General features: G+C 35.9%; 1 protein-coding gene across 1 annotated transcript in view; it reads left to right on the top strand.

Moving 5' to 3' along the window:
* The window catches only part of COMMD10 (COMM domain containing 10), a 156,186-nt gene extending 135,461 nt beyond the window's left edge, over nucleotides 1–20,725 (top strand). The window contains exons 6-7 of the mRNA XM_045838092.1: nucleotides 19,164–19,223; nucleotides 19,932–20,725. Of these exons, the coding sequence (XP_045694048.1) occupies nucleotides 19,164–19,223; nucleotides 19,932–19,970 (99 nt within the window). The 3' untranslated portion in view covers nucleotides 19,971–20,725. The remainder of the gene's footprint in view (nucleotides 1–19,163; nucleotides 19,224–19,931) is intronic.
* Nucleotides 20,726–21,325: the final 600 nt, after the last annotated feature.

Here is a 21,325-nt window from a genome sequence, read left to right on the forward strand (position 1 = left end):
TGCTGAATAGAGCAATCTTGGCTGTAGGTCCTTGCTTTTCATGACTGAATACTTCTTGTCAATCCCTTCTAGCCTGCAAAGTTTCTTTTGAGAAACCAGATGATAGTCTTATGGGAGTCCTCTGTAGGTAACTACTTTCCTCTTGCTGCCTTTAAGATCCTCTCTTTATCTTTAAACTTTGGTGTTTTAATTATGATATGTCATGGAGAGGGCCTCTTTGCATCTATCTTGTTTGAGACTGTGCTTCCAGGACTTGCGTGCCTATTTTCTTTATCATATTTGGGAAGTTTTCTTTCATTATTTTTTCAAACAGATTTCCAATTTCTTGCTCTTTCTCCTCTCCTCTGGCACCCCTATGATGCAAATGTTGGACCTCTTAAAATTGTCCCAGCGGCTCCTTACACTGTCCTCACTTTTGGGGGGATTCTTTTTTTCTTATTGTTCTGATTTTTGCTTCCTTATGTTCCAAATCATTGACTTGATTCTCAGCTTCATCCACTCTACTGTTGTTTCCCTGTAAATTGTTCTTTATTTCAATTAGTGTATGCTTTGTTTCTGACTGGGATCTTTTTTATGCTGTTGAGGTCCTCACTGTGTTCTTTCAGCATCCTTATAACCAGTGTTTTGAACTCTGCATCTGATAGATTGCTTATCACCATTTTGTTTAGCTCTTTCTCTGGAGTTTTGTTCTGTTCTTTCATTTGGGCCATGTTTCTTTGTCTGCTCATTTTGGCAGCCTCCCTGTGTTTGTTTCTACATGTTAGGTAGAACTGCTATGGCTCCCTGTCTTGGCAGCATGGCCTAATGAACAAGGTGTCCTGTGGAGTCCAGTGGCACAGCCTCCCCTATTACCCAAGCTGGTCACTCGAAGTGTGCCCCTTGTGTGGACTGAATATACCCTCCTTTGTAATTGAGCCTTGGTTGCTGTTGGCAGATCAATGGGAGGGATTTACCTAGGCCAGTCAGCTGCAAGGATTGGGTGTGACTACTTACCACCAACCTCCGCCCTCTGTGGAGGATCAACTGTGCAGGGGCAGGGTGTTGGTGCTCCAGAGTGGTCTGTAGCTGTGTCCACTGGTTGCGATGGCCCTGGGGTTTCCCAGGTGGTGCAGGCCAAGGTCAGCCCCCATTTGTGTTTTGCTTGGAGCACCCTGCCTGAGCTATAATGCAATCTGAGATGGCTGCTACTTGTTCTGGGTTTAGAGATTCCCAGGGAAAGCCACGCTATAAATCTAGGGTGACTACTGCTAATGCCAGATCTGGGGCTCACTAAGGCCACCTGTTGCCTGTTTGACAGGAGTTAGGAAGTTGTGAAGCATGAGCCAAGACAAGCCATCATATGGAAAAGCTGCTTGGGTAGGCCTGTGAGTTGGGTGGGGCAGAGTTTCTGGGAACCTCCAAGGCAGGTTAAACAGTGTTAGCTAGGTTGATGGAGTCTCAGATATGGCACCAGCTTGTGGGCTCTGTGGGACAAAGGTTTAGAAAAGGGACAGTGGCCTCTGTTTGCCTTCATGCCAGACACTTCAGTTTCTCTGAGTATGTCCTAGTATGTGCTGTGGGTGGTGGAGCACAGAGAGAGTGAGTCTGAGTAGGTAAGTCCATGTATAGGTTCTGTAAGAGAAACTGCTTGGTGTCTTAGCAGTTTCCTCTACCAACTCAATCCCCACTGACTTTTGCTGCCATAAGTTGTGGGAACTTACCTTCCTGGCACCGGAACCCTGGGCTGGGGGACCTGGTGTGGGTCTGGGTCTCCTCACTCCCAAGATAGACCTCCCAAATTTTTATCCACTACATATGGGTGTGGGGCCAGCCCATTCTGCATCTGCACCCCTCCTACCAGACTGAATGGATGTGATTTCTTGAATTCTGTAGTTGTCATTCTTTCATTCAACTCGACTTCTGATGGTTCTGAGTGATGGTTCTTCTGTATTTTAGTTGTAATTTTGATGTGGTTGTGCAAAGAGGCAAGTCATGTCTGCCTACACTGCCATTTGACTGGAAGTCTCTAGCCTTTTCTTAAGCACCTCTTCCTACTTTTCCATGAATGTAGTTACTTGTTAAGAAATGATTTTGTCAATAATTTTGATTCCTTGGGTTGTAAGAATCTCATTTGCATATATATGTATGTTATTAAAGAAGATAATTGGCTTTCATTCCTTCTCATCTATGCGTTGCCAGTCTTATCTACCCTTTGGTAGAGGAAAAGGGGATGGAGGTTGGAAAATCAGTAAATACTCTTTACCCTGTTCCTGAATATTCGAATCCTGTCTCCGAAGACCAAGTCTAATTTTACCTCTAACACAAATTTCAAATGAAGATGAAAGAGGTGTTAATTGTCATTTTATTATTATTCTCTTATTTTCAACTTTCCAGTCTAATATTAGTAATGGGTAGCATTTAAAAAATTATTCTTCTGATCTTAGTGTAGTTAATAATTATATTTTTACATTTTAAGTCTTTTGTTTATTGTCTCTGATTTCCTTCTTTATATTTTTATTTCTAACAAGTCTTTATCCTTCTACTAAAGGGGGGGAAATGAGATGTGTGGTGGCAGATTTTAACTGTTTTCTTTAAAGGCAAAAGGTTAATATGAGGTATATCTAAGGTGTTGGGTTACATAAATATCTGTTATATTAGTGCCTGTAATTTTAACATTCTAAGTATTTTTAATTAAAAAGTAAGCAGTAGACTGGGACCTGTTTATGGAAAGCTTTGACTTCTAGGCAAAAAGAGATAGAATCTTAATTGTTGGTAATTGGAGAGATATTGACTATTTTTAGTAGAAGAGCAACCTAATGAAAGTAGCACTTTAAAAATTGAGTTGGCCATCAGTATTTAGAATGGTCTAGAAATTAATGATGAGACTAAAGAAAAGGAATTTAAGTAAATTAAGCATTCCAATTTTTGAGCAATAAGTCTTTAGAAGAGGCAGTGGCACAAGGGGTTGAAATGAAAGGGGAAGGGATACTGCTACTTTGGGTAATCATTTTGGTGAACATTCCCAAATAAAAGTTAGGGTGTATTACTAATCCTGCTCAGTGCATTTAGTATGCCTTACTACTCATCTCAAATCTAGGTCTTACCACATAAACATAAGCCCTGTGCATGAACTGGGTTAACATTCCAAATCAAGACCAATGATCATGATCAGTAATATGGTTATTACTCCTAAGCCACTATCTGGAAGATCAACTTCTAAGAACTCTGTTACCAATCATTCTGGTTTCAGGTAAGTCTGGCCCACCTACTAGGCATCTGTGTCTATTTGGAAAAGTTCTGATTTGCAGCATAGTCCTTGGCTGCTTCTACAAGTTTCTGCAAACTTTAATTTAAAACAATCTCTTTATAAATGTCTAAAAGAGAAACCCTTAAGCCATTATTTAACCCCATTTTAAACAACATTGCTTCACACAAACATTCTATTTTTTTAAATTATCATTAACTTTTTCCTACTTTATGACACAAGTGAGTAATTTTTTCATAACTATTTGGGTGAATCTCACCAACCTTACCAATTTTATATTTTCAACTCAGATCTGAGTTGAAAGTAAAAAGTACCTATAATCACCTTGGGGTTAAATACATCTAACCTGTTCTCATACAGTATGCCATTCAACTATGATATAATCTGTGTCTTAATTTCCCAGTCTATAAACCTATGATATCAAAGCCTGATGTGACCCTGTAATAAAAAATGATGTTTGATTGATGATCTCACCATTTTGTCATTTCTTTTTCTTTTCAGGACAGGAAATGTCTTTGAAACCCTTGTTTATTTTTCAGCACTATAAAAGAATGTTATAAAGTAATTTCAAGTTCAAAATTATTATTGAGAACTTCTGAATAGGATAGTGAAAGTTTTGTTTTATTAAGTTGACATCACAAAACTCACTAATATTAATGGCTATACTAGAGAGGCATTTAGCCCCTCTAATCATCAACAAATACAAAATATTAAACCAAATTGCGTAGCTTTATTATGTTGTGAGTTATTCTAGGGAAAGACCACATGTAACAAGCAAAAGCTGGACAGTCTACTTTTAATGTTTCTGATTCAAACCTTTGGCTTCTTTTTAATAGAGGTAAACTGGAGTTTTAAAACTAACAAAAAATGTTTATGGACTTCATATGAATATATGACTCATTAAAATAAAATATTTGCAACTAATCATTGAAAAAAGCACTTAAAAACTTTAGAAATGAGATAAAACTTGAGACAAAACTTATTTTAATATAAATTTTTAAATCACATTTGTATTCTCTTGAAGAAATTTATATGATGTAAGACTTTATTAATGTTTGAAAACTTATATAAATAAGAGCTGCTAAATAATGTATTCTGTTTATTCCAAAGATATGATCTAACAGCTTTGGTAGCTATCACTAGCCTTTCCTATAACATAAGAGTGCATCAGATAGTAATAAAAAGCCCTGAAATTTCAACCTTGAGATGAGTAATTACTCCATATTCAACACAGCTGACTTTACTGGCTTCCACTTATGTGTAAACAACTGGTCCTTTTTAACTAGCAAAAGTGAACAAAATGTGAAATGTGGAATGTGGATGCTTGTTAGGTCACTTTTAGTAAATAGAACTAATAATTTAAGACATTTGTCTATAGTACAGGTTGGCAAACTTTTTCTGCGAAGGCCCAATAGTAAAATATTTAAAGCTTGCAGGCAATACAGTGCTGCCCTTATAGCATGCAGTCATAGTGCGTAACAAATGAGTGTAGCTGTGTTTCAATAAACCTTTACTTACAAAAACTGACAGCAAGCCAGAATTGGCCTATAGACTGTAGTTTACCAACCCCTGGTCTATACTCAGTGGACGTTCTCACTTTATATTCACCTCTCTAATCAATTGGGGTTGGCTTCTCCCCACCATCTACCAAAAATACTTCTTCCAATGTCAGTAACATTAAATCTGAAATGAAAATGAATTAGTCCTTGTCTTAGTGGATTCTTGGAGCTTTTGACACTTGAACTCTTTTCTATTTAAAACTCTCCCTTTCCTCAAGGTCTGTGATAGCACTTTCCAGGGTTTACCCTACCTCTCAAAGCATTCCTCAGCTTTTGTTTTTGCAGAGCTCCACTATTTTATAGCCCATTCCTTAAATAATTGTGTGCATTAGGGATCTGTTTAAAATTTATATTGTTTCCAGAATAGGCAAATTTATAGGCAGAGAAAGTATATTGCTGGTTGCCTAGGACAATGGGCAAAAGCAGGGTAGGAAGATTGGTAGATGATAACTAAAGGGTATGGGGTTCCTTTTGGGAGTGATAAAAATACTTTAAAATTAATTGTAGTGACAGTTGCACAATTCTGTGAATATACTAAAACCATTGAGTTATATACTTTAAATGGGTCAGTTGTGTGGTATATTAGTATCTCCATAAATCTGTTTTTAAAATTATGTTAAATTCTCCAATGTTATTATTTTTCTTAAATTGAAAATAAAACCCATGCTCCACCATTTACTGAAGCACCATAGTACACACAGAACTGTCAACACTACCTGTGTTGAATGCATAGGGATATTCCCCAAACACTATATTTCATTTTTTATGATTTTTTTAATTGTTGTTCATTTACAGTTATCCCCATTTTCCCCCATTACTCTCCCATGCCCTACCCATCCCCACCTCCCCCATTCAATCCTCTCCCCATTGTCTTTGTCCATGGGTCCTTTATACATGTTCCTGCAAACCCTTCCCCTTCTTTCCCCGTTATCCTCCTACCCTTTCCCCTCTGGTCACTGTCAGTTTGTTCTTTATTTCCACATCTCTGGTTCTATTTTGTTCACTTGTTTGTTTTGTTGATTAGGTTCCAATTATAGGTGAGATCATATAGTACTTGTCTTTCATCACCTGGCTTATTTCACTTTGCATAATTCTCTCCAGATCCATCCATGCTACTGTGAAGGGTAGGAGCTCCTTTCTTTCTGCTGCATATCCCATTGTGTAAATGTAGCATAGTTTTTTTGATCCATTCATTTACCTATCAGCACTTAGGCTGTTCCCAGTACTTCACTCTTGTAAATGATGCTGCTATGAACATAGGTGTGCATAGGTTCTTTTGAGTTGGTGTTTCAGGGTTCTTAGGGTATACTTCCAGCAGTGGAATTGCCAGGCCAAAAGGCAGTCCCATTTTTGGTTTTTTGAGGAAATTTTCCACTGTTTTTCCCAGTGGCTGCACCAGTCTGCATTCCCACCAACAGTGCACTAGGGTGCCTTTTTCTCCACACCCTCACCAGCACTTCTTGTTTGTTGATTTATTGATAGTGGCCATTCTGACTGGTGTGAAGTGGTATCTCATTGTGGTTTTAATTTGCATCTCTCTGATGGCTAGTGATGCTAAACATCCTTTCATGTGTCTCTGGACCCTCTGTATGTCCTCCTTGGAGAAGTGTCTGTTCAGGTCCTTTGCCCATTTTTTAATTGTGTTGTTTGTCTTCCTGGAGTGGAGTCGTGTAAGTTCTTTATATATTTTGGAGATTAAACCCTTGTCTGAGGTATCATTGGCAAATATGTTTTCCCATATGGTTGGTTCTCTTTTTATTTTAATGCTGTTTTCTTTAGCCATGCCGAAGCTTTTGAATTTGATGAAGTCCCATTTGTTTATTCTTCCCTTTATGTCCCTTGCTCTAGGGATATATCATAAAAATATTGTTGTGTGGGATTTTCCTGCCTATGTTTTCCTCTAGGACTTTTATGGTGTTATGACTGATATTTAAGTCTTTATCCATCTTGAGTTTATTTTTGTGTATGGTGTCAGTTGGTGGTCTAGTTTCATTTTTCTGCATGTAGCTGTCCAGATCTCCTAACACCATTTGTTGAAGTAGCTATTTTTACTCCATTTTATGCTTCTTCCCCCTTTGTAAAATACTAATTGACCATAGGGACATGAGTTTATTTCTGGGCTCTCTATTCTGTTCCACTGATCTCTGTATCTGTTCTTATACCAGTACCAGACTGTTTTGATTACAGTGGCCTTGTAATATAGTTTGATATCAGTATTGTGATCCTTCCTACTTTGTTCTTCTTTCTCAAAATTGCTGAGGCTATTCGGGATAATTTATGGTTATTATTTTTGAAATGCCAGCCCTGGCTGGTGTGGCTCAGTGGATTGAGTGCTGGCCTGCAAACCAAAGGGTTTCCAGTTCCATTCCCAGTCAGGGCACATGCCTGGGTCCCCAGCTGGGGGCATGCAAGAAGCAACCACACACTGAGGTTTCTCTCCTTCTCTTTCTCCCTCCCTTCTCCTCTGTCTAAAAATGAATAAATAAAATCCTTAGAAACCATTTAAATTTTTGAAATGCCAAACACTGTATTTCAAATGTAAAATAAAAACTTTATTTATTAGCTCCTGATATGCTCAGGATTATTAAAAAATATCAACTCATTGGAACCAATTTGTCTTCAGAATATACATTATTAGGCCATTTGATGATTCTCAGAGGATTGTGAGAATCATAAGCTGGTAATTAGGTTAGTAGGGAACTAACTAATGTGGATTGAAAATAGAGCTCAGTCTTCATCTGTCACCATTACAAGTTAAAAATTTGTAATGGAACAACGTGATTACAAGTTAACAATTTATTTTAGACAGTCACTGCCTTAAATTAACCCCATAAGCAAATTAGTTATTATACCTCTCTGTCTTTTGAATTTTGGGTCTAATTTGTTGAGGGTAAAACAAAGGGTGTCCCATTATTATGTTGCAGGTTAACAATGGATTTTCAGGTGTCCTTTTATGTAATAAATTCAGTACCCTTCTTAACATGAAGCAGATGCTGACCTGACCCTTGTTAGTTTGCAGAAACAGAGCTTCCACTTAGAGGAAATGTAAATTATAACTAAATTGAGAAATTGATACTCATTAAGGCACACATGTTGGTCCTCTTTTCCTTGAACACTCACATGGCAGCACAAAATAGGAAAAATTAAACCAACATATGTTTTTATTACCTTTTTCTTAACACTGCAAATTATATTAGGTTATTTAATTTAGAATGCAAAATACATAGTAGCTCTTGAAACTACACACTCATCATCCAAATTTCTGTGTATGAATACAATAAAGTGATTTTATGAACAAAGGGCATGGAGCTCGTAAACTTTAAAACTATATGCTGGAAACATAATATGATTGCAATTTGGTGTTTGTGGTTTACCTGGAATTCCTCAGCTAGGATACTAACACATTTTGAGAAGTTAAGTAGTACAGCTATTCTATATCTGTAATAATAATGCTTCAGTAATCAGATAAGTATTTATAATTAAAATAAAGTATAATTTCCAGAAAAAGATAACATCACCTGTAATATTTATTACAGAAAAGAAAGCTCCATTTTTTAGCTGTCACTGCCATTCTTAACATAATTCCTCACTGTATTTAAGGAGCTTCACATTCAAAACCTCTTATCTTGTTGATTATTTTCATCAACCGTAGCTAAATATTTCAACACCAAAGCTGAAAATCATAATGACATATCAGCATACATATAATAAATTATAGTTAATGAATACTATATAGGAGGTACATTTTGATTGACTCTGAGTTTGTGATCTGCTCATGCATAGAACATTGTAATTTTTAAGAGGACAGAAAATATGGTGATGATATGACTGCCAAACACATTGTACTGTCTGTACAAGAATAAAATAATATTTTAGCCATGGCAAAAACGGCATATACAGATAACAGGTTAAATGTTTTAACAGCTGAAGTAGATCCTTTTGATTACACACTTAGTGACTATATATATTTCATGCACAGTTTTACACTATTTTTATGTTGAATAAATTTTTATGATAAAAATAGTTATGTCAGCAGTCAAAACTATTGTCTTTCAGCTAAAAATGTTCAAACCATAAATCTGCTTTCACCAGCTTAAAGCAGGGGCCTTCAAGTATAAGGAGCCATTTTTCAAGCTAACTAGGGAGTCTATACCTAGAGCTCAATTACTGTGATATTTATCCCACATATTTACTGAGTAAACAAGAGTTATGAGACCTACAGGACCACTGTCATGATTGGGGCAAATGCTATAGTATAATTGCAAAATATTGTCATCATTTAGTCAAAATCTATTTATTTTAATACCCTCCATAGGTTTTATTCTTTTCCCTATGGTGGCAAAAACATGTTTACATTCAGCAACCTCCTTTTCTTAAAATTAAGCTCAATAAACATATATTATTAGGTACTAAGGTTAAGTACTATACTAGGCTATTGGACTATAATAATGAAAATAAAGCACAGCCTCTCCCCTTGAAGAATCTAACATCTATGGTACAAAAGTAGGTAATTCCATACAGTGTAGTAGGGAAAGTCTATAATAGAGATATGCATAGGGTCCATGATGTCAGCTCAAGTGAGTATTAGGATCTAGCCAAAGGAAATGGTTGGTTCATGTACCTGTACATGTGTGTTCGTACATACACTTATAAGAGCTTTTGGGAGGACGGCTGGAAGAACACAGGGAATGGCATCAACAATGACCCAAAGGGCAGTGTGCAAAGAATCCTGGTCCTGCTGGTGCATACAGTGCATTAGGAGGATGCTAGAAGATGAGCGGTCATGGGCCAGATTTTGGAAGCCTCGAATGCCATGCTAATATGCTTGAAATATGATTTTGCTTTTTACATACTGACTATATTCTTAAATAGATAAGCATTTTGTCAAACTGTATTTTTCAAAGATTGAAAAAATATTTGGTTGCTTTACCCTGGAAAGTGTCCTTTTTGGCTTTTACTCCCTTTATTTGTGGCAGTTGTCCTTTTGTAACTTATCAAATCTTGATGTAAACTAAGGGTTTTCGGTTTGCTCACTACCCTCTTCAGACAGCAGGGCCATCCATACCTGTGAGGTCTTGGAACCTGCTGGAATCACAGGGCTTGATGGAGAAAGAGAAATCTGCTCCATGTTCAGGTGAAAGTGATTATTTCTGTGTGTAGTACCTTCACTGGGCTAACATATTTTTGTTTGTAATCACAGTTTTAAACATGACAGTGGTGTTCTGTTAACTTTTCTGAAATTTTCACAGTGGCTTTTTTAAACTAATGTAACCAAGACAAAGAGATGTGTTTTTATATGTTTTCCTGAAGTTTATTTGAGAAATTGGACTTTAACCTCACATTATATCTTTATTACTTAAAAAACTTGGCACCTCATCAGCCATAGTTATCAAAGTACTTACCCTCAGCATAGCTTTTATATATTTCCGTGTAGAATAAGTTAGAGAAGGGAAACAATTGTGCATTTTTTCTATAAATTAGCTTGATATACAGGTGAAAGTGCTGTTTGATCTTGGGTTAACATACTAATGAAATGGAAAGAACAATAATGAGTCCCACCACTACATGCTTTATGTGAGTTAGTTCATCTTTGTGGGACCAGTTTCTCATCTATTAAATAAGAGGGCTGAACTAGGTTATTGCTAAATCTTACATTTTGTAGTTCTCTACCTCAGTTCATCAGTTTTATTATATTTTCTTATGTAGGTGTGCCTTCCAACATCCCTGAGTTATAGGATTGAAAAGAACCTTGGGAAATCATGTAGTCAAGCTGCCTCTCAGAAAAGTGGAAATTTGCCCTCACCCTCTACCCAGAATGCTTTTGCTTGCACCTCTCAAGCTGGCACCTGCTGAGGCAGAGCTGTCTGTAACATCTGTCATGCATTTGGTTGCCAGGATTGATTCCATTGATCTGACAAATGAGCACAGGATCCCTTCCTTCCTACTGTTCTATGTACATTCTTCCAAAAGTTGGGAGCTTAGCTATGAAGGGCAATCTGCCTACCTAGAGAAAGACCTTTCTTAGGTCAAGGATATATTCCTCCCTAGGGTTTATTTACTTTTTTATCGGTACTCTATAAATGTGTACTGAATGAGTGAGAGAAATGACTAAGGCTTGTATGTGTGAATAGAATTTCATAGTTTTTTCAGTCTATGGTGGGAGCTTAAATTAGATCCCTAGTTTTTTTAACAGTAATTAGTAAAGATAGTCAACAAATAATAACAGCAAAGATACTGAACTATATTTACAATACAGTTATACAGAATATAATCTATAGGTATATTTATTTCATAAATGGTGCCTAATGATTTTCATCCTATAATTCATTCAGTAAAACTTGAGATATTATTTAATTTTTATCTCTGCTTTTTATTTCTACAACTTAAAAGGAGGAAGCTTCCTAGCAAGGTACCTAGCAAAGTATTTATTTTATTTTATTGTTGTTCAAGTACAGTTGTCTGCATTTCCCCCCATCACTCCCCCCTACCCCAGCCATCCCCACCTCCCACCCCTGATTCGATCCCCTCTTGGTTTTGTCCACGTGTCCTTTGTAGTTGTTCCTGGAAACCCTTCCCCCTTATTTAGATTCAACTAGGACAAGATATTAGTAGTTTTTTTCTTTTACTAGTATCCTCTACTCATAATTTTCTTGGTGACAAGTAATTGTATCATTTCTGATTCTGATATCCAATTTAAGTATAAATGATAAGCAATGTAAATTTGGTTTAATTCTTATCTAGCTTATATCAGTATTATTTACAGGATATTTCTGCTAGGATAATTTGTGAAGAGACTAATGCATTTCTCTCTTGGAAAATGTATGTATGTTCCTAATTCCTAACAAATGGGAATGCAAAGGATATTTTAACTCTCAGCATTCATCAAGTTAGACCTCTCTGAAGACCTCTAAATTCTGTTCTTACAGAAATTTTACTAATGGATATGTGCACCATTATCCAGGTACTCAAAAATAGGAGTACAAATTAAAAATTAAAAGGAATGGGTGAACAAATACATCTTCTCTTTTAAGGAATTGCCAGGATGTTAATCTTTTCACTTTAATTTTTACTTTGCAGTGTTTTCCATAGGGTGCAGAAAGTTTAAGTCTGGTATTAATGCATGAGACCAGCTTAGACATTATAAGTAATTAACTTTCTAAATGAGTTCTTAGTTGTAATCTTATATATATAAGGCAGAAGAGAGTAAATCTTCTAATCTGTATATGTTTAGTTAATAATATTAGTGACTTTAATGGGTTTCACTGGAAAATTAGACATTTTGCCTGCTAACTGATGTGTCCATCTCCAGTTTGGCCAACTGCAATTTATTTACAAGTAAAAGCCAGAATGGTTGTAAATATATTTATATTACTCTTTTTTAAAAGATTTTATTTATTTATTTTTAGGCAGAAAGGAAGGGAGAAAAAGAGAGAGAGAAACATCAATATGTGCTTGCCTATCATGTGACCCCCCTCTTGGGGACCTGGCCTGTAACCCAGACATATGCCCTGACTGAGAATTGAACTTGCTACCCTTTGGTTCACAGGGTTTGGTTGACACTCAATCCACTGAGCCACATAAGCCAGAGCTATTTGTATCATTCTTATCCTTAAAACTCTCCATTGACTTTCCACTGTTCTTAAAGATCTCTCTATCCATCCTAGAAAAAGTAATGGGATCTATATTAGTTTGCTAGGGCTACACAGACTGGTTAGCTCAAATAACAGAAATGTATTTCCTCACAGTTCTGGAGGCTAGAAGTTTGAGATCTGGGTGTTGACAGGATTGGTTTCTTCCAAGGCCTCTCTGCTTGCAGTTGGCCATCTTCCTCCAGTGTCTTCATATGGTCTTGCTTCTGTGTGTGTCCATATCCTCATCATGTTTTCTTACAAGGTTACCAGACATACTGTGTTAGGGCCTACCCTCATGACCTCATTTTATCATAATTACCTCTTTAAAGACTTTCTCCAAATACAGTTACATTCCGAGGTACTAGGGGTTTAGGGTTTCAACATAAAGAATTTGGAGGAGACACAATTCATTATGTAACAGGCTTAAACTGATGGTTTAGTAATGGAAGAGTAAGCATGTACAAAATGCACTATTGTGAATATCATCTCCATATTCCTTGTCTCCTCTGACATCTTTTATCAAAATCTTTTCATTGAAATGCCAACATATTGCCTTAAATAGATGTTGAAAAGGTGCTATAAACATTGGTTTACATCTTTTTGCATCCATGTTTTCAGTTCTTTTGGGTATACGTACTCAGGAGCGGAATTGCTGGGTCATAGGTAATTCTGGTTTAACTTTTTCAGAAACTGCTAGTGTTTTCACCAGCTGTTGTACCATTTTACATTCCCACTAGCAGTGTATGAAGATTTCAGTTTCTCTATATCCTTACCTACACTTGTTTTTCCCTCATTTAAAAAAATTATACCCTTCCTATTGGGTATAAAGTGGTGTTGAATATCTTTTCATGTGCTTACTTGCCATTTATACTGTATATCTTCTCTGGAGAAAAGTCTGTTCAGGTTCTTTGCCCATTTTTTAACTGGCTTAATTGGATTTGTCTTTTTGTTGTTGAAGTATAGGAATTATTTATAATTTTGGGTATTATACTCTTACTAGGTAATGATTTGCAAATATTTTCTTCCATTCTATGAGTTATCCACTTCTTTAAAATATTCATTCAGATGCCCCCTCTCAGTGAGACCTCTCCTGACCACCACTCCCAAGCATGTGTTCCCTATCCCTGCTTTATTTTTCTTCCTTGCACTGACCACAAACAAACATTTCTACATGCATGTAATCTATTATTATTGTTATGATTACATATCTTGTTTGCTGTCTGTATCAACTAGAATGTAGTGCCTATAATAGGCCTTGTAAACATTTAATAAATAATTATTGAATAAAATGAGTGAATTTCACACATAACAATGCTATCTTTTTTTCCTTTTTTGTTGGGGAAATATAGCACACATACAGAAAAGGAGCACAGTGATTTTTCATAAAAAGAAAACCTTTTTACCCACCACCAATATTAACAAAGAAATTGCTGCCAATTACTCAGAAGCTGTTCTTATGTCTCCTCCCAATTACTTCCTCCTCTCTCCAATCATGCAGAGATGATCGCTATTCTGATACTTCTGGTAATAACTTTGTTGCTTTACTTTGTAGTTTTACCACCTAAGTGTTTTTCTCTAAGACCTTTCTGTTATCGTTTTTTTTAAACTTCATGTAAATGAAATCAATTGGTATATGCTCTTCAGTTACTATCTCTTGACATTCAGTGTTATGTTTCTCAGCGTCATGCATGATGTTGTATTTAACTGTAGTTTATTTTAATGTCTGTATAACATTTCATTGTATTATTATACTACAATTTATTTGTATAGTTTTCTGTTGAAAGGAATTTTGGTTACTTCCAGTTTTTTGTTCTTTTGAGTAGTACACCGTCAATATTCTTGAACTGATCCTCATGGTGTCCAAATGTGTACAGTTCTGTTGAGTGCAGTATTATATTTAAGAGTGAATTTCTGAGTCATAGAGTATGCATATATTCAGCTTTATTGCCAACAAGTTTCCAGAATGGTTGTACAAATTTCCATCCCTTCCAGCAGTATGGTTTCTAATATACTTTTGTAAGTTTTGGGGCTTTTTAGACATCCTCCTCTGAAGTGTCTGTTCAAGTCTCTTCTCTTTTTTTTTTCTTTAATCAGAGCAAGTCTGTCAAATCCAGGACACTCTTGGGCGACTTGTATGTACCTCTGTCAGCTGGGGAAACTGCCAGGAAGTCTCTCAAGAGAAGGGCTGTGTCCCTAATTGCTAATTCCTACCCCTCTTGCATTCTACCACCAGCCAGGTCTCCATACCATTTACATTAGCTGGAGTCCCTTTCAACAATATGATCTGGCATGATAAGAATCTGATTGTTTTTTCCTTCTCCCCAGCCAACTACCACCACCCAGGTAGCCTTTTTTTTTTTTTTGAGATATAATTGACATGATACTGTATTAGTTTTTGGTATACAATATAATGATGTGACATATGTTCTTGTTCATTTTTTAAACTTAGCTTTGCCTCTTTCATTGATTTGTAGGGGGTTTTATGTATTCTGTATATGAGTGTCTGTGGCTACCCTTTTTACTCTGCTGATGATATGTCCTGATGAATGCAAGTTCTGAATCTGATGTATTCTAGTTTACCATTTTCTTTATAGTTAGTATATTTACTAACAGCTTATATGCTAACTAAAGATCACATAGTTAGTATATTTTCATGCCCTCTTAAAGGAGTCTCTATATACCCCCAGGTAATGGAGATACTCAGTCATATTTTCTTTTAGCATTTTGTTTTACCTTACCTGTTTAGAATCACATTCATCTGAGAGTAGGAAACCACATGAGCAAAAATAGAGAGGAAAGTGTGGGATATGTGGGAGACAGTGAGTATACCAGTTTGTTTGGAGCACAGGTTTTTGGAGGGTCTTGTGGGAAATAAAAGTAGAAAGTTAGATTAAGGAAGATAGTGTGGAACCAAGAAGACTTAAGAAAAATGTTACCCTGCTTTATTCATTCTCACATGAGCAGGTATCATTAGCAGTAGCCTCCAAAACATCTTATATAAAGGTACTTGTGTCTCAAGAGGGATCATGCAGTTGTGTGGATGACTCAGTTCAAATCAACTACCCTCTGCACGCCAACAAGACAATAACAACAACAAAACAAAATAAATCTATCATATCTGCTGACTTTATTTTTATGTTTAAAAAATTCTTCATTTATGTGGAAGGGTATGTATAGCATTATCTTGGTCTAATTAGCTATTATTAAATTACTTCTCTTTTTGCCAAATAGAATAAATGTTTCTAATGAGTTATGCTAAATAATAGCAGCATTCACTGATACTTCTGTTAAACAAGCAAGCAACAAAAAGGCCTCCCAGAAATAAATTATATTCATTATCTAGTAATTATATTTCTTTGGAAGATAATATAAACTCTCTGTTAGAATTATTCTTTCTTTAACATATTTTATTTAAAATAGTTTTCCTTGTATGAACATATCATTTGTACCTGATTACTGAAAGAATGGGGATATAATATTCTTGTAAATTTTTTTCTTAAACACTTGACTGCGTGAAAAGTGAAGTACCATACAATGTAAGGGCGTGTATGCATACATATAGACAGATGTGTAGGAGATATGTGCACATGTATGAAAATAGGTAGTTAATTTGTTTCACCAAGTAAGATTAGAGATATTTAGTTCAAGTTTAAAATAGCTTTGGTGTATGATTGACAAGATGACAATACATTTGATAACTTGCAACTGTAGTTTTATGCCACTAAGATATTTTTCTTATTTAGTATGGCATAATAGGCTACATCTTATTATCCAGACTATCTTTCTGACTCTTTGAGGGAAAAAAAATAGGACCAACTTGTTAGGTCTCATTATCTATTAACAAGGAGAGACAGGAAGTAGACACATGGATAATTAAATCCATTGTCAAGTTCAGCTTATAAAATGACTTTTGCCAGGATTTTCTACACCTTCCTCCAGAAAGCCTGTTGTTACAGTTCCTACTGGTAGCTGAGATATGGAGAGTTTGAATTTCAATTTATTTCCTCCTCTTCTTCTCTTAAAGATACTAATAAACCATGAGCTGGGTCAAAGCCCCGGAGTATATAAACTGTGGGAAGATACAGAGAGAGCCAGACAAAGGGAAACACTCGTAAATACTAATAAGTGAACTCTCATTAAACGTAATGCTTTTCTTAATCCTTGTTGGGTCTGGACTGCACTGATTTGTATCCTGACATTAAACTGAAAAGAGATTGTTTGAAAACATACTACCTTCATGGACAGAACCATCCAGACATTTTTGGAGGATTAAACAATAAAGTTAGAGAATTGATTCTGGCTTGATAAGCAGATGTGTGACTTTCTAGTATATTCCCAAGGAAAGCTAAGAGTGTTTTCCTTAAAAAGTCATGGTCTCAGGGAAGATTTTGATCAGGCCCGTTGCTAGTATTTGCAAGAGTAAAAATGGTGACCTTGGACTATATGTCTACATTTAAAATCATAAATAAAGCTAACAACCTGTTAAATAAAATTAATCTTATACTCCTTTTTGTTTGTTTTTAAGATTTTATTTATATTTTATTTATTTTTAGAGAGAGGGGAAGGGAGATAGAAAAAGAGGGAGAGAAACATCAATGTCTGGTTGCCTCTCACACACCCCCTACTGGGGTCCTAGCCAGCAACCCAGGTATGTGCCCTGACTGGGAATTGAACCTACGACCCTTTGGCTTCCAGGCCAGCACTCAATCCACTGAGTCACACTAGCCAGGGCTTATACTGCTTTCTGGATAAGATACTTTAGTAACGTACTAGAAGACCAGATTTGAATTTAAAATTTTGGACTCTGGGGTTTCAGGTCAGAGCATGACAATGTGGGGAGCTGACCAGCTCCCCTTCCCTTTTTATTGTTGTCCTAAGCTCCACTGTTACCTTCCTAAAAAAGAACTGCCCTTGGCCACTGTGTGGATGAATTTAGGTTCTCAAATTCTAAAGATAATCTCTTAAAACCACTTCCATATTCTCCCATATTCTCGTGGTCTTCCCTGTCATTGTGAGTTGAATGGGAAGTGATAATGATAACTAGGTACCAGTGATTCAGCTGGTGTAGGTTCTTTGCATATTTTATCTTGGGTATCAGCATTTTTTTCTTTTTAGAGCTAAGTATTTCAGTAAATGCAAGACATTAAATTTATACTTATACACAATTGTTTCAGCTATTGTTATTTTAAGAAGTAAATTTTCAAAGTTACTTTTCTTCTTTTTCCACAATGTAACAACATTTTAGGAAATGCTACCCTGAAACCAAGCAAAGTAAGATTCAGAAAATATCTTAGCTTGGCTGCTACCTCCAGGGGTACAGCAAATCAATTGTTGACACACTTCTTTAGTCCTCAGTACCTCCTAACTTTTCACCTGTGCAGTGATGAACTTGCCTTGCTTTTCCTTAGGGTTACACCTAGGCCTGTCGTCTCCCTTTAACCCCCAGGAGGAAACACAGCACTGCTAGATAATGCTGATCAGATTTCGGGGTTTAAAGATATGTGACAGTTAGCCAACTGGTTTTTCTAATTTGAAAACTTCATAGTTTTAAATCATTCCTAAAGGATGAGGCCTTAAAGAAGATATGCTTCTTCATTCATTTTAAAGGTTAAATACTTAGGTGTGTGTAAAAGAGAAAATGAAGTGTAGGATTTGATCCTGTGAGCTTAAGCTTCATGAAAAGCAGGTGCCACAGCTCTCTGGACTCTCTTGGGTTAGCTGGAGATAAGTCGTCATGAAAATGTTGGCTTTGTAAATAGAAATGGGGATAATTTTTGAAAAGATAGAACAAAGGAAGTCGACACAGACATGAGGACTAGAATCACTAGAATGTGGAAATGACCACAGCCAGTCAGTCAGGTGCAGAACTCAGTGCCTGCAGGAGTTCTCTGCTCCTTCAGTCCTGCGGCCTTTTTATGGTCGTGTACCCATGACAGTGTGGTCCGAGCAGGTAGCACATTCTTGTAACTTTTATTTCCCAAAGGCACCTTGAATAAAATAGACATGTTTGAACAATCTCAGAAACTAGTTTGTTTCCTCAGTTTACAAAATCAACCCAAAGCCAGTTGGAGAGAGTTGGCCTCATGGTGCGCCCCACCACACTGCCGTGCAGGCGTGCACAGTGTGGTTCAGCAGCTGTAGCATCCGTGAAGGTTTCTCTGGGTAGCATGTGAGGTAAAAGGAAGGAGCTTAAGTCCTGGCTTTGAAGCTGTTGTACTAATTGTTAATTTTTGCTGAGTGTATACGTTTAAAAAGGTAGCAATCTCAGCAGGTTCAGATCATAACTGTCAGATGCTTGGGGGCAGCAGCTGTGCTGATGTGAGACATTAATGGCTGGATGGGTTCAATCAGATATGCCGCCTCCAGTGTCTTTATGTAATGGCATTTTCTAGATTTCAAATAGACTGCTGAGAAAGATGAAATATAATCTCATGTATTATCTCCATCTTGAAAAAATAGATAATGAAATTTTCTCTTGCTGGCATATATTTTATTAACTTTTGTGGAGTCAACTTAAAGAACAGATGTCCCTATAGTGTTGGAACGTTTGCTAAAGTGGAGTGTTATTAAGTGCATTTGTGAGTTCTAGGAACAATCGTGTTAAGTAGAGCAGGTTAGTATCTTTTTTAGAACCACTCAAAATAATATGGCATATTGGGGGGCTAGCTGGAGAGAAAAAATGCTATAAAAATTGTATACAACTGAATTCTTTTTTCTTCTTTCTTACAGAGTATGGAAAAGGTTCTTGTGGAATTCAATCACAAGGAGCTGTTTGATTTCTATAACAAGGTCAGTGTTTTAAAAATAATTTCTTATAAGTAGTTTTATAATATTTCCTTCATTTTCTGAATTTTTATTTTTAAATGCCCTATTATGGAACTAAGTTCTTTAAATTTCACTTGTAAACACCTTATGTTTCACAGTAGGAAGCATTGCTGAGATGAAGAGAATCTGACAAACTAAATCTGGAGGAAAATGAAAATGGCTTTAATTAAAGCAATAAGTAATGAATTATGTGGTACCTAGCCACACTGGCACTTTACATATAAAGCAGTGTTAAATATTTTTATTTCTGTGTGTAAGGGAAAAGGGAGATGCCAGTCCTTAAAGATTTATCTTTGAGCACATTTTAAGATTCTTTCCAAAGACAAGATTCCAAGATTCTTGTAATACTGATTTTTGTAATCTAGGAAACCACCATCCCATTTTAAAATCTTATGTAGTGATCACTTAAAATGAAACAGCTGTGTGTATTTAAAAGCGTAGTATTTAGAAATCATCCTTTACAAATTTGAAAACTTAGCAAGCATAAATTCTAATATTTTCACATAAAAAGTAAAAATGTTAAGTGGTATATTTATTGCCATGTGAATGTATTTAATATGCATAATTGCCAGTGCCATTCTTTCCCCTCTGTTTGCATGTTTCTGAACAGCACTTCATGTGAATTTCTCTCTCCTCACCAGCTTCCTCTCTTTTTTTTGTCTCTGTAAATAGCTAGAGACCATACAAGCACAGCTGGATTCCCTTACATGATGCTCCTGAAGACTGGTTTCTCCCGCACACTCCTGCCACCTCATTATTTTGCTTTGAAGATAGACTGCCAGGTTGTGTTTTCTGAAGGATTCAGTAGTTTTCTTCTTGTAAATTATATGGTTTGTCACTTCTTAGACAAATAATAGCTAAGAGAAATCATTTTCTGAGGACTGAGGTTTAATATATATTCTCTAGTTCCCTGAGCCAACAGCAAGCAATTGTTAAGAGCACTTTTGCTTTTAAAAAAACAAAAGTGAATGCTATATTGTTTTTACTGTCCTATTTTGGCTTTATTGCCTAACAAGCTTTTTTTTAACATACTTGATGACACCTATACAATCCCTGGATACAAGAACTCCAGTAATTACATTAATAAAAGTAAGAAAGCAGACACATGCAATCACAGTACAGTATTTTTCCTTGAATATAATGAGTATATTTTGTTTTGGAAATAATATAGGAAAGCAATTAAAAATAGTGTATCAGGTAATTCTAGTATGGGCTTCTCTGTGCATTTTTATATTTTCTCTGAGTTTAATGATTTAATAACAGTACAGGTTTTTGTATGTTTTTCTTTGTGCTGCAGATTAATAAAGATTTGCTTCATAATATGGGGGACAGATTCAGATTATGAATAAAAAGAACTATAATAAATGCTAAATGGGTATCCTTAAAAATTTCAAAACATAACTTTTACATTCACTTTCTGTATATATGTTAATTAATTTCAGTCAATAAAATTTTTCTTAGAATTAGCACAGTAGTTTATGCTGTGAATATATATATAAATATGAGTATGTTTACCTGTAAAAATAATATCAATTGAGTTTTTATGAACAAAATATTTGTTCTGTATTGTTTTCAAAGGCACAGAGAGGGAGGGAACGAGGAAGGGAGAGAAAATGAGAGACAGATTGATTCAAACGTGGCTTTTCTTCACATTAAGGAATTTGATTTCAAACTGTTCTAAACAAACAGCCATTGATGTTAAATCATTGTTTTATATTAGATATCCAAGTAATGTTAGTGTTAAATGTTTACCAAGTAAATGTTCAATATATAGAATTTATGCCCTTCTTTATAAGTGTGTTCTATATTGTCACTTAAAAGGATTGGGAGTTTGGATTACTTCAGAAAGTAAATGTTGTATTTGCTGTCCATAGTTGATCGATTTAAAAAGTTTTTAAACTCAAACTTCCACTGACAGAATATCTGGAAAACATATTTATAATATAATGCGATTTGTTTCTATATGTGTCTTATGGGATCTCTATTTTTTATGCTCTGCTCTGCCAGACTCCAGAGGGAACTACCTACTATAAACATTTTGCAAAGTGTCACAGGTTCGATTCCCA

This window comes from Phyllostomus hastatus, unplaced genomic scaffold (genome assembly GCF_019186645.2).
Source record: "Phyllostomus hastatus isolate PE091 unplaced genomic scaffold, TTU_PhHast_1.1 phas_contig_254, whole genome shotgun sequence".
NCBI classification, from domain to species: Eukaryota; Metazoa; Chordata; class Mammalia; order Chiroptera; family Phyllostomidae; genus Phyllostomus; species Phyllostomus hastatus.